The sequence below is a fragment of the Chrysemys picta genome, chromosome 3, assembly GCF_011386835.1.
Source record: "Chrysemys picta bellii isolate R12L10 chromosome 3, ASM1138683v2, whole genome shotgun sequence".
NCBI lineage: Eukaryota > Metazoa > Chordata > Testudines > Emydidae > Chrysemys > Chrysemys picta.
The window spans coordinates 23,378,020-23,392,202 of NC_088793.1; the positions used below are offsets into that span (position 1 = coordinate 23,378,020).

The window sequence follows — 14,183 nt, forward strand, 5'->3', positions numbered from 1 at the left end:
TAATTCATCAAGGTCATTTTGAATTCTAATCCTGTCTTTCAAAATGCTTGCAACCCCTCCAGTTTTGGTGTCATCTGCACATTTTAGAAGCATACTCTCCACTCCATCATCCAAGTCATTAAGGAACGTATTTAAATTTGGAAGGATTTAGATTTAGATTTTTTTCAATTTGACCATACACACAGAAACCAATGAAAAAATATTCCCATCCATAATATTGTAAATTTCTTACCAACAAGTAAGAAAAGAGCTGCTTGAGAACTTATTAAAGTTTGATTTAAGGATATTTACTTTGTATATTTTGACATGTGATGTTGACAATTTGTGTTTTAATGGCTATAAAGCTTTAACTTTTTAAATCTCAATATCTAATGTCATTAAATAATTATTGTCTAAACTTCCCCCCTTAATTTCCTGTAACAACTGTGAAAATTTAAATCATTTTTTTTAAAATGGCCTAAAATCCATAATTTTGCAAAACTGAAGATTTAAATAGAATATTTTTTAAAATGCTTAAAATAAATATGTATATTATCAATCAAAATTATAACAAAAATTGATTCTGTCAAACCTAAAAATATTGAATAGGGTCAGACCCAACACTGAACCCTGTGGGACCCATTAGATATGACCTCCCAGTTTGACAGTGAATAATTGATAACGACTCTTTAAGTATGGTCTTTCAACTAGTTTTGCACCTAACTTATAATAATTTCATCTAGACCACATTTCCCTCATTTGCTTAAGAGAATGTTATCTGGGACTGTATCAAAAGCCTTACTAAAATCAAGATATATCACATCTACTGCTTCTCCCCTATCCTCTAGGCCAGTAACCCTGTCAAAGAAGGAAGTTAGGTTGGTTTGGTATGATTTATTGTTGACAAATCCATGCTGGCCATTCCTTATAACCCTATTATTTTCTGTGAGCTTATAACTATATTGTTAAAAAAAAAATTAAGTATCTTTCCAGGTAACTAATACCTGGAAAGATACTTAATTTTTTTTTTTTTGAACAATATAGTTATAGTTTTTTTTTGTCACTGGTCTGTAATTCCTCAAGTCCTTTTTGCTCATCTTTTAAAGATAGGTACTATGTTAGCCCTTCTCCAGTCCTCTGGGACCTCATCCATCCTCCATGAGTTCTCAAACATAATTGCCAACAGTTCCAAGTTTAACCTGTTCTTTCCCTATTTTGGCTTGTATTCCTTCCCCTGTGTTAATATTAACTGTGATGAGTATCTCATCACCATTAACCTTTTTAATGAACACTGAAACAAAATAGGCATTAAACACCTCAGCCTTCTTGATGTCATGAGTTTTAGCTCTCCTTCCCCACTAAGTGGAAGACCTACACTTTCCTTCATCTTTCTCTTCCTTCTAATATATTTAAAGAACCTCTGTTTAATGCCTTTTATGTCCCTTGCTAGGTGTAACTTATTTTGTGCCTTAACTTTTCTGTTTTTGTCCCTACATGCTTATGCTATTCTTTTTACTCCTCTTTAGCAATTCATCTACATTTCCACTTTTTGTAGAATTTCTTTTTTGGTTTCCATGACATTAAAGAGCTCCTGATGGAGCCATATTGGCCTTTCACTATTCTTGCTTTCTTTCCTTTGCATTGTTTCATTTATCCCTTACATTTTCTTCTGATGGGGCCTACGTTCCCAACTGTGCTTACCATTGACTTTAATGGGGGGGAAAATCTGAGATGCATAGACTTTAAAGCAGGAAGGGATCATTATGGTCATCTAAGCTGACATGTTGCATAATACAAGACAAAGGATCCAATAACTTGTGCATCAACGCCACAATTTCTGTTTGAGCTATAGCACATATTTTGGAAAAATATCCTATCTTGATTTAAAGGCTTCATGTAATGACAACTCACCAGATCCCTTCTACAGATTTATCTTAAAAAAAAAAAAACTTATGTACAAAACCACAGAAGAAATCAGCCATAGGGATATGCTAATATTTCCCTCATTTCTGGCATTATTTCCAGTTTGCACAATGCTATCTTGGTCTGTATTGTGATTATCTAAATATGCATCTGTCTGTGCTATTCATCAAAAATATTTGTTTTTCTAATTGCAGAAGATGCAACCAGATTTAAACATCTCAGAAAATACGTTTACAACTATGAAGCAGAAATAGCAAGTGGAGTGAAAGGAACAGCAGATTCACGAAGTGGCTCTAAAATTAATTGCAAGGTAAGGAAAGAGGAAGAAAGAACTGACTACAATCAGAAAAAAAGATAATGGGTAACATGGGGATTAACAATTGGAAACTCCTCCCCCATATTTTCCTATGCCCTCCATCTCCTTTCCCCCTCCATTTTTTATTTAGTGAATGTAGTGCTTGTGAAATGCACACATTTGACCGCCCTGAAGTCTGAAGCCATTTATTTTCCGACGGAAAACTGGAGAAAGAGCTGGTTGGATAAATGGTCCTCCCACCCTGTGGCAAATTTTTAATTTTTGGCAAAAAAAATCTAAATCTGAAATATTTTGGCCAAAATCCAAACTATTTTAGCCAAAATATTTCTATTCCAGAATGTCACTGCAGTGCCTTGTGGGAGTTGTAGTTTGGGTGCCTTGTGCTCCCATTTTCTTCTACAAGTTGGATTCCCTGGTTGGACTACTCTCCCCTATTGGTGAGGAGAGGCAGTGCATCATGGGAGTTGAATGGCCATGATGTATCTGAGGAGATAAAACCTGGCTGGGGAACCCAGTCCTTAGAGGAGAGTAGAAACGTGAGCCAACCAAACTACTATTCCCATGAGACAAAAATATTTTGGGTTTGGAACATTCATTTTTTCAGTGAAAAATCAAAGTTTTCCATGGAAAACAGACACTTTTTCAACAAAAAAGTCATTCAATTGAAAACCCAATATTCTGTTGAAAAATAGTTTTAACTGAAAATTCTCTACCAGCAGAAAGTGAGGAACTGGTTCATAGATCTAGTTTGGTGAAATGGATGGAGCAGGAGACCTGGGTACTTGTTCCAGGCTTTGCTATTGACTTACTATGTGATCATGGGAAAGTCACATAATGTGTCTGTCTCTCAGTTTACCCATTTTTAATATGAGGACTATATTATTAATTATTCGTATTTCCATAGCTTTTAGGAGCCCTAGTCATAGACCAGGACTCCTACATACTAGGTACTCTACTAATCTATAAGACCTCTACTCCACCGGGATATTGTGAGATTACTTAAAGCATCTTCGATCTTCACACAAAAACTGCTATACAAGTGCACGGTGCACACAGTCAGGACCGGCTCCAGGGCCCAGCGAAGGAAGCAGGTGCCTGGGGTGGCCAATGGAAAGGGGCAGCAGTCCGTGTGTTGTTGGTGCGGCATGTCTGGGTCTGCGGCGGCAATTCGGCGGTGGGTCCTTCACTCCCTGTCTTCTGCTTCAGCAGCACTTTGGCGGCAACTCAATCGGGGTTTTTTGGGGGGCGGTTTCGCCGCTTGGGGCTGCAAAAAAGCTGGAGCCGGCCCTGCACACAGTGTTACTTTAAAAATAAATTTAAGAAAATCTCCTGTATCTTTAAAAATATGAACCACATAGTTCTTCAGGAGTGATAGTAAGAGAAGGACCAAACATGTGCTGTGTATGTTTTCAGGTTGAGCTGGAGGTCCCACAGCTGTGTAGCTTCATCCTGAAGACAAGCGAATGTACCCTGCGAGAGATGTCTGGTGTGGACGCTGAGGGAAAGAGTCTCCTGAAACAGTCAAAGAACTCAGATGACTTTGCCAGAGCCATGGCCCAGTGAGCAAAAACTTACTAGAGCCTTTGCTAACAAACCCATCCTTATTTAATTCGGGATAGACTATGACTTCACAACCTGCTCTGTCCTTTAGAAGGGGTGGTGTATGGCAGTGCTGTCCCAGATTTGGGATTGAACTGTGAGGCTGAGAGAGCAGGAGGCTGAAGGGAGCTAGTTGCAACTCCTTGATTCAGAGCCACCTGTCTGTGGAACAATTTAGGGCTGCATGGGAACAGCCCTGAATTGTGTCACTGAAAGCCTGGGTGTAGCAGAGCTCAATTCCCTGTCCCATCCACACTCTGGGCAGGTCTACACTACGAGGGAAAGTCGATCTAAGCTACACAATTTGAGTTACATTAGCAACTAACCACCAGGGGTCGATTTAGCTCTTCACTAGACCCGCTAAATTGAGCCCCGGTGGATCGATCGCCGCAGCGTCAATCCACCGGTAAGTGGAGACAAACCCTCTGATGCTGGAATGTTCACAGCCTGCTCCCTTCTCTTCTTCATATCAGGAGTGTAGAGAGTGCTTGTGTAGGAGTTAGTGTAGTTCACTCTGAGTTTTCTACCAGAGGAAAGTTCCCCTGAACATGAGGAATTGTTAAATGGCCGTGTCCAGCCACTTTGCAGACTATTTTGCTTGGCTTACACAGCACAAAGTAACATTAGCCCACCTAAGCATACAGCCCAGGCTTCTGCTACTGACCTTTAATGTCCTTCACAACTTAGCTCCTTCCTACACTGGTAATTTATTGTGTCTGCCCCCTCTGGTCCACCAGTGAAACCAGCTTCCATTGCTTGTTTGTCCATTTCTCCACATGAACTTTCACACTTGTTTCAATGCCTCCCTTTATGCATGGAACACCCTTCCTATAGAAGTCTCTAATGCTATTACCCTGTCCTGCACATCACAGGCCATAGAATTGCACCCAGGGATTCTTGCATCAAGCAAAATAACTTGAGGTTGAGGAGCTAAGCATATTTGTTAGAAAGATATCCAGTCTTGATTTAAAGACCTCCAGTAATGGAGAATCAACCACATTGCTTGGTAGTCTGTTCCAATAGTTAATTACCCTTACTTTGAAAACATCACATCTTATTTCCTATCTGAATTTGTCTAAATTCAGCTACCAACCATTGGATTTTGTTATGCATCTGCACACTAGATTAAAGAGCACTCTAATGTCAGAAATCTTCTCCCCGTATAGATACTTACAGATCCATCAAGTTTACCCTTAGCCTTCTCTACAATAAACTCAATAGACTCAGCTCCTTAATCCTGTCACTATAAATTAGGTTTTCCAGATCACAAATCATTCTTGTTGCTCTTCACTGAATGTCCTCAAAGTTTACAACATCTTATTCTTTAAGTGTATACACCAGAACTGAGGTGGTATTAATGGTCAGTAGTCTCCTACTCAGTATTCAAAGAAATAATACTAGGTAGAGTCGTGGTTGGGGATAGTCTATACAGAATTGGGGAAAGAACAAAGCAATATAAAATAATAAGCAGTGAGCCCAAGATCACTATTTCTCATGAAAAAGGGGAAGGGAAAGATGCAGAAACTGGTTTATTAGGGAACATTTTAAATGCCGTTTTAAATGATTTGGAATGTGTGTGTTTGTATTGTCCTTGGCACAATGGAGCCCAATCTTGATTGGGGTTTCGGGAGCCACATTAATACAAATGAATAATAATAAATAATTTTACATCTAGATGTACATGGAGCATTTGGCAATAATCAAGATGGTAAGCTCTTGTCTAGCTTGTTTTTATTTTTGTCTCACACCTACTGTTCTTTTGGGGGGCAGGTATGAACTGAAATTTAGCACTCAGGATGGGAAGAAGGTCCAGCTTTATTCAGAGAAGGATGAACCAATGAACATTCTTAACATCAAGAGAGGGATCATCTCAGCACTTATTGTGCCAATGGAAACTGAAGACAATCTAAAAACAATCTCCATGGTAGGAAGCTGAGCAACCGTTAATTTACTTCTTTAACAAATTCAGCAAAACCCACTAAGTGGGCCCTGTCCTGAAGTTCTTACTCAGACAATGGGATTTCAGACTAGACTTGAACTCTTTTGGTAACATGAACAATGATGCTAATTTTTCCCGCTCTCCAGGATACCATATATGGGAAGTGCGACAGTGAAGTTGAAGTCAAGGATAGGAAAGGGAACACAGCATCAGTTATTTCAATTAATAGAAACCTGAAAACCTGCGATAACTTCAATCCCATCAGAGACTATGTCAGCCCAATTGCCCTCATAAAGGGACTGGTAAGTACATCAGGGCATAATGTTATTTAAGAAAGTGCTACATTATAGTTATTTTAGTTTTTCAGAATCTGACCCTCTGCCTTTGCTTCCTGCCATTAGTGGTAGTCAATGGAAAAATCTGAACTTTGGGAAATGAATATCATCTCAACTTCTTTCACATTGTTCTCACAAATACTTCAATGTGATGTGTTGTTTTTTGGTTTGTTTTTGTTTGTTTTTTAAGAGACTAGTTCAGAATCACTGATTTTATATATATGTAATCATACTTTCCCATGGGCTTAATACTGTCAGGAGTGAGGCACCTTATAAGATCAGGTCCAAGGTTTTCTAGATAGCCCATTAAACTTTATTGGCCAAATCTTCCAACATGCATATATGCCCATTGCATGTAACCAGCATACGTATGCAAGTAGCTTGATGTGCATGTGCATGCTGAAGTTTCTGCATGCACCAAGATAAATCCTTTGACAAGCCCCATCCTCCGAGGCACTCAGGGTATTTGTGTGTGCAAGTAGGCTGGGTGCAAACACGCGCACGCACATGCAAACACACACACTGAAAGATTTGTTCCTGGTACCAAATGCTCGTGTGCTTATTCTTTTAATGTTCGTTGCTGATGGAAATCTTGAAACCATTTGTAACTACAGAGTCCGTAGGAGGACTGTGAAGTACATACACTGTTTTAAAGTGTCTAAACTATTCTACCCATTGCAAATTACTTCATAATGATAAGGACCAGTGCTTAATTTGTGCCAGAGTTTGCCAGGGCTGAGCCTGGGCACCTCTAGGCTTGACAGTCCATAGCTCTGGCACCTCTGGGTTTGTTGCATCCGTTATGAATGTCAAAAAAATACTTGAGCCCTAGCACCTAATTGCTGGAGCCCGGGCAACTTCTTTCATTACAAATTAAGCACTGATATGGCCATGTCCTTTCCTGTAGGCTGTAAGGGCTCAGTCCTGCAGTACATTCTCAAGCAAACACCATAATAACTTCACTGACACTTAGGACAAGATATCTTCAGGAGTGTTGGCTGTGAAGAGACTGCAGGATACGGACTGAGATATTGGCGCGGTTTTTCTTTAGACAAGGCTGTGATTTAATTATGAACTAAACGGCAGCACCACTCCCAATGTGCTGTCACTGTTAATGTTGCAGCCCAGTAACAATAGCCATCAGAAATGTGCTCATTTCACTAAAACAAAATATGCTAAATGTTCCTCAAACTATGTTTTCCAGCACAGCCCATTAGCCACCCTGCTCAGCAGCAGTCAAGCCTGTCAGTACACTATAGATTTAAGGAGAAGGCATGTGGCTGAGGTAAACTGCAAAGAAAAACACCTATTTCTGCCTTCCTCATACAAGTAGGTGGCATGTTATATATCGTTACCCTTCCTTTGTAAATAGTCATAATGAATGATAATAAGTCAAATTCCACCCTGATTTACTGCCCATGCAATGGCGGGCAGGATTCAGCACAACTGAAGGACTGCATTTTTCTGTTATTTATTAGAACTCAGTATGGTATGATGGCACAAGTCACGCAGACTCTGAAACTTGTCGAAACCCCCAAAATCAACAACAGAAACTTTGATGAAGGTAGGTCTGCAGTACTGAAACATTTTTCCGTTTCATCGTGACACATTTCTGGCTTCCAATCTCGGCATGCACTCCTCATAAAACATGTCCACTGACCAAGTTAGATTAGCTTTGTTAAGAAATGCCTAACCACCTACGATAAAAAAAGCTGCATATCACCTTCAGGAAATAGCAATGGTGTGTATTCACCTATATGTGAAATAATTCTAGATATGGGGAAACAAATGCACTGTTCAGCTACATCAGTACCTATATAAAACTTCATAAAGGTCCTGTTAGTTAAACAGGAAGGATGCTTCAAAGAGTCAGAAACTAAAATGTCTCTGTGATGTCCTGCTCTTGTGGGCAGCATTGCTTAGTGGTCAGGGTTTAGGCCCTTAGATATGTGGGGGTGGGGGGTGTAGGGGAGCCTGGGCCCTCCCACTCCACCAGGCTCCAGCTCAGGGCCCTGTGAGGGCTATCAAAGGTCTGACATCCAGGAAATCCTTAAGGCTGCCCTCCCTAGGCAACTTCCTACTACCCCACTATGGTTCAAAGTTTGAAGTCTGTGACAAGAAGGTGTGAAGGGGGTCAGCTCACCGCTGGGCACTTCCTCATGCTCTCTATCTCTCTGAGGGCAGCAGCTGCCTCCTCCTGTGACTTGGCCCCCTAGCCAGGTCAGTCCCCAGTCTCTTGCCTGTCAGGGTAGTCAGTACCCGTGGGGTACAAAAGGGGCGGAATGAGGACCCCAACTCACGACCCTCGAAAATGGAATAGGACCATAAATTGAAAGGGGTGTGACTAGGGATGTGCACTGCAGGTATATTTGGGCCTGCTAAGGAGGAGGAGGTGGGAATGGGGAATTGGGAAATGGGGAACAGAGACACAGGCGAGGCTCTGCGGCGTCAGAGCTGGGAAGGGGGACACGGGGTAAAGGCTTTGCCGTGTCAGAGCTGGGAAGGGGGATATGAGGTAAAAGGTCTGTGGCGTCAGAGCTGGGAAGGGGGATACGAGGTAAAGGCTCTGCGGCATCAGAGCTGGGAAGGGGGATATGAGATAAAGGCTCTGCGGTGTCAGAGCTGGGAAGGGGGACACGGGGTAAAGGCTCTGTGGTGTCAGAGCTGGGAACGGAACACTGAGAAACAGACCCTGCCAGCGTGTAGAGCTATGAATATGCTTGCTTGGAACTAACCTCAATAAACATCAAATTGCCTGCACTTCAGACTTCTGGTCTTCTGCTTTCTGTCAGCGTGACAAGAAGCCTTCTAACAGTCTTCCCTTCCCTCAGCAAGTTGTTGTTGGGAGAGGTTCTGCCTTCCCTCAGCCCTTTCCTCAGGAGCTGCAAGTTTCAGATCCATTCTCTTCCCTGATCTGCCACCAGTGAGCTGTTCTGCTCCCTTTTAACTCCTCCTCCAGTCTGTTCGTGTCTTGCAAGTGTAGCAGGGCGGGGCTAGCTGAGCTGCTCTGGGCTCCTGGTTACCCAGTGTGAGGTTTGTAGATCACAGTCCTTACAGAAAGAAATAATGCTTTTCCTGTTTGTTAGATAAACTGGAAAAGAAAAGACTTTCCTTGGAAAGTGCTGATACCAAATCCCGCCGGCATGGAGACGCTGTGCTGAAGGTCCTCCAGGATCTGCAGAAGTTGTCAGTCTCCCAGCAGAACCAGCAGAGAGCAAGCCTTTTTTACAAATTTGTAACTGGACTTAGAGGCTTACACAATGACACTCTAGGGTCTCTTGTACGAAAGATGATGGAGACCTCAAGGTAATGTATAAAAAGTGTAATTCTCGCGTTGTGTAAACACAAAGCCTGGCAATGTTGAATCAAATTTAATTCCAGAGGTGATGTTCTCCTGTAAACAGTTTTAATCATAGCCTAAAGTAATATCTTAAATGCTGTAATAGTTGGACATTGGGAAAGACTACTAAGAGTATGTGTGTTTGAGGGAGAGACAGAAAGATATTTAAATGTTATCCCATAAACAAACAAATCCAGTGTGGTAATAATTTACTTCAACAGGTTTATTCTTACCTTCCACGAGGTAGTAATATTTTTCATTTGCTCATTAACTGTTACTTTGATATATATAAATCCTAATATATTTTTGGGGGAGTAGACTCCTAAGTGTAAATCACACTGCTCAGTATTATATGGAATCAAATCCAAAACTTGTACCAATTGTCCCTTAAATGGTCATGTAATAAATGCTGCACAAGAGCATAAGCCTTTATCACAGATGTCAGCAGTCCCCCTGTGACTCCTCCCCTCCGCTCCCCCATGAATAGGTTACTACTATGAGATAAATCTGGATTAGACCTTGGGTAGGCTATTCAGGGAATAGATGTGTTAAAATGCACTGATTGCAAGCCCTGGCACCGGGTGCTACCACTACCCAATCTCCAGTTGTGGAGAGCAAATTTTTGGAGGTCCAGGAATGGGGCACAAATCTATTGCTCCACCATTTCCCTCCTGGCTGCATTTTATTCCATTACACATACACAGAAAAAAAGCAGCCTCCGTTTAACTCATATTACACTGTATGAGGTTGGTGATTGGTTTGTGGATGTGTGGAGGGCGAGATGGTTAAAGAGAGAAACATGTGACTACATATCTTGGTTGTTCTGTGTTTGTACAGTGCCTAGCACAATGTACAGTGCCTGGTCCACGAATTGGGCTCCTAAGTGCTACAATAATACAAATAATGAATAGTAATAACAGTAATGTAATAAACCTTTGTCCATAGCTGGTTATGATATTAGCATAATTTTTAAAAATAATATGATTTTAACTGATTTTTAATAGCCATTTGTGTGATATATTTAGAGACACACAGAGATATAGGGATATATCACTCACACTACAATGCATACAAATCTAGATACAGACACAGAATACATAGATATAAAAGATATCGATGATACAGATAGGGATGGAGAAGGATACGCCTGAACCAAAACCCCAGTTCCAAACCCTCCTCTGGACTTTGTGGAAGTTTGGATCTAGATTTGAACTTCAGGTTTGGACTAGTCTCTACAGTGGACCTGACTGGAAAACTCTGACTCTGAGCCACTCCAGATTTCATGAAGTTCTGATTTGAATCTCAAATCTGAATTTCATGACTCCATAGAGACCTAAAAACATTTCTATTGTAGAAAATATCTATCCTCATTTGAATATAGTTGTAACACACGGGCTGCATGTTTCTTTCTAATATGCAACATGGACATATACTCAAGAACATTGGACTAATGTCAATAATTTCTTTCCCTTTCAGTTCCATCACAGTGCAGGGTCTGATTCAGTGTGGTACCCCAGATTGCTTCGGTTCTATACTTCAGATAATAAGAACTGGAAATGTCGATCCTCTGGTGGCGGACGCAGTCACATACAGCCTTGGACTCCTGCCTTTTCCATGTACCAAAAGAATACGGGAAATTCTTAACATGGCCCAGTATCAGCAAAGTCGAGCTACTTTTTATGCTTTAAGCCATGCTGTTACCAAGTGAGTATATGTGCAGATACGTATACAGAAAAAAAGTGTTAGGACACACTCTGAAAGCAATCATTATTTGGAGATTTAATCATTCAGTTTACTATGTTTGTGCAAATTGACTTAGAAAAGGATTCCCTAAGTAAGGTGTTTCTAATGGTTTCTGGTTCATTTGTGTCTTCCCATAGATTCTATGAGGACAAGAAAACTGTGACACAGGAAATAATGGATGTTGCAAACTTTATGGAGTCAATGATTGGCAATGAGTGCTCTGGGAATGACGAGTTAACCTACCTCACACTTAGGGTATTTTAATTTGCCTCTCTCTTTATATAATCTATTATTTTAAAATCACAGCATGCAGTATAGCATTCTTATTGATTGGGAAAATATATTTATTTCCTTGTTTTCATAATTCACAGGCTATTGGAAACATGGGCAAGGCAATGGAGGTTGCTAATCCAAACCTGAAATCTGCTCTGAAGACATGTATCAAAAATGAAGTTGCATCAATTTCTGTTCAGAAAGCAGCCATCCAGGCACTGAGAAGAATGACTATTACCGATGAGGTAAATCAATCTTGTATAGTTCTAGCTCATCTCAGTTGTATGCTTCCAGTTAATGATTAAACAAAGCAGGCTTTCTCCATCCATGAATATTTTATGCTATTTCCCCATTATCTATTCCCCTGCCTTTCTTTAGAACCCCTTCCTTGATTTTACCAGGGCTGATACTCCTCTCACAGCAGCATTCTCAATGGGCCAGAGCTTTAGCATGTGTGAATTGGAATAGCTCCATTGTGTTGCTCCTGCTTTACACAGGTTTAATTACGTGACAGGAGAATTGGATATGTCCATTGCTATTGGATGGTGTCTTCAATGAAGTAATTACAATGAGGATGTAGCCCAGTGACTTCAAGAGAGTTACCTCTGATTTACACAGGTTTAATTACAGTGAGAGGAGAAGAATCGGGGTCATTGCTTTTACTGGGTGGATATTTGTTGTGGTAGTGTTGCCTAGTGGGTAATTCAGGTTCTATTCCTGGTTCTACCACTGGCCTTCTGGGTGAACTTGGGCAAGTCAGCCTCTCTGTGCCTCATTTTCTCTGTCTATACAATGGGGATAATGGTACTGACCTCCTTTGTAAAGTGCTTTGAGATCTATGGATGAAAAGCAATGTATAAGAGTTAGGTATTATTTGTATTTGCACTACAGCAGCATCAGGTTTGTTTAAACCACATGGGTTGCATCATGCTAGACACTTTACAGAAATGTAGAAAAAGCCAGTTCCATCTCCAAAGAGCTTACAGTCTACAAGACAGGACCTTTTTTCATATTTTAAATAGTTGTTAAGATGTTGTACATCACCCCAAACATTACAGGGAATGTTTTTCTTGTGTACTATGAAGGTGAAGTAATCAGGATTATTATGCAATATATATGAAATAAGTAGAGCTGGTTGGGAAATTATTTATTTTTCCCTAAGAAAAATGTCAAGCAAAAAACCTTTTCATTTTTCATCTAAAGTTTTCTTCAGAAGTTTTTGGCCTTTTGTTGACAAAATAAAAACTAAAAATGTTTTGGTTTTCAACAACCAACAAACAACAGTTTTCATTTTCAGTTGCCAGAAACCAAAATGAATTTCAGTTTTGACAAAAGCAGATTTTGTTCATGAAAATTTCCATCAAAACAAAGTTTTAATGAATTTTTTTTTACCAGTCCTAGAAGTAAGTAGCTTCCCTCCTCTATAACTCCAATAAAGTTGCAACAAGGTTGCACGGGTGTCATTAAGGGAATCATTTGACCCAACATGTTCCAATCAGAGACTGGCAATATCACCTACCCAGATTATCAGTGCACTAATGTACCTTTCATTGTTGGTACAGGACCGTACTGTGCTTCTTAAAGCTTTCCAAAATGCCGATGCTCCAGTTGATAAACGTCTGGCAGCCTATCTTATGCTGATGAAAAGTCCTTCCACATCTGATCTCAACAAGATCACTAGAGCGCTCCTAAAGGACAAAAGTGAACAAGTGAAAAGCTTTGTTGCAACCCACATTGCCAACATCTTGGACTCTGAGGAAGTAGGCATTGAAGAGTAAGTACAATTAAATTGTATGTTGTTGACATAGGAACAAAGTTCTAACCCTAATTGGAATGGTGAACTGAAATAGCCTCATTTAAACAATTTAAAGTCAGAGAGCCAGATAATCAGCTGGTATAAATTGGTGGGTTCAATACAGCTATGCCAGCTTACATCCACTTAGGTTCTGGCTCTTACCCTTGCTTTTTCTACATGAACAAGTGCAGAGCATTCACTAAGTACAATCAAGACACGTGGCAGAAGAAATCATTATTGTTTGAAGACTAGCTGATTTCTGGAATGTTTACTAACTGTATTCCAATTCTTTTCTTTTTCTTAGTCTGAAAAACAAAGTACAAGAAGCTCTTAAAGGATCTCAGATTCCAGCAGCCAATGACTTCAGAAAGTTTTCACAAAATTATCAGATTTCCAAACGTATTTCCCTGCCCGGGAATGATCCTGTCTCAGCCAAAGTAGAAGGAAATCTGATATTCGATCCAAACACCTACATTCCTAAAGAAACCATGCTAAAAACTACTCTGCAGTTGTATGGACTTAGCCCAATGGATATCTTTGAGGTACAACAGATGTCAAATCCTTACACTATTACTCAGTTTTTACATATTTTCTTTCTGTTTGCTTATACTGACTTGCAGTGACTAAATATGTTATTTTTACAAGCACCAAGATCCTGATCTTGTTCACCAGAGAGTCTCTTTGCTGTAAAGCTCCCTAGAAGCAGGGAATCTGTCTCAGTCATTACATTGTTTTGTTGTGTTTCAGATTGGCATGGATGGGAAGAGTTTCGAGCCAATGCTAGAAGCATTGTTTGGCCAGAAAGGGTTCTTTCCCGACAGCGCCAGTAAGGCTTTGTACTGGGTTGACGGCAGAGTTCCAGAGCATGTCTCCAAGGTGCTCTTTGACTATTTTGGTTACTCCAAGGATGACAGACAGAATCAGGTAAACTTTCAGACTGT

The 14,183-nt window shown here is 40.4% G+C and overlaps 2 protein-coding genes across 2 annotated transcripts in view; one reads left to right on the plus strand and one right to left on the minus strand.

Moving 5' to 3' along the window:
- Positions 1-9,018, minus strand: part of TDRD15 (tudor domain containing 15) — a 74,040-nt gene extending 65,022 nt beyond the window's left edge. Inside the window, exon 1 of the mRNA XM_065587602.1 lies at positions 8,827-9,018. The gene's annotated coding sequence lies outside the window, so the exon portion shown is untranslated. The remainder of the gene's footprint in view (positions 1-8,826) is intronic.
- APOB (apolipoprotein B) overlaps positions 1-14,183 on the plus strand; it is a 46,170-nt gene that overhangs the window by 5,359 nt on the left and 26,628 nt on the right. Inside the window, exons 3-15 of the mRNA XM_005297326.4 lie at positions 2,097-2,212; positions 3,632-3,777; positions 5,588-5,741; positions 5,903-6,058; positions 7,296-7,420; positions 7,570-7,655; positions 9,178-9,397; positions 10,908-11,135; positions 11,312-11,429; positions 11,546-11,692; positions 13,010-13,221; positions 13,547-13,784; positions 13,990-14,166. Of these exons, the coding sequence (XP_005297383.2) occupies positions 2,097-2,212; positions 3,632-3,777; positions 5,588-5,741; positions 5,903-6,058; positions 7,296-7,420; positions 7,570-7,655; positions 9,178-9,397; positions 10,908-11,135; positions 11,312-11,429; positions 11,546-11,692; positions 13,010-13,221; positions 13,547-13,784; positions 13,990-14,166 (2,123 nt within the window). The remainder of the gene's footprint in view (positions 1-2,096; positions 2,213-3,631; positions 3,778-5,587; positions 5,742-5,902; positions 6,059-7,295; positions 7,421-7,569; positions 7,656-9,177; positions 9,398-10,907; positions 11,136-11,311; positions 11,430-11,545; positions 11,693-13,009; positions 13,222-13,546; positions 13,785-13,989; positions 14,167-14,183) is intronic.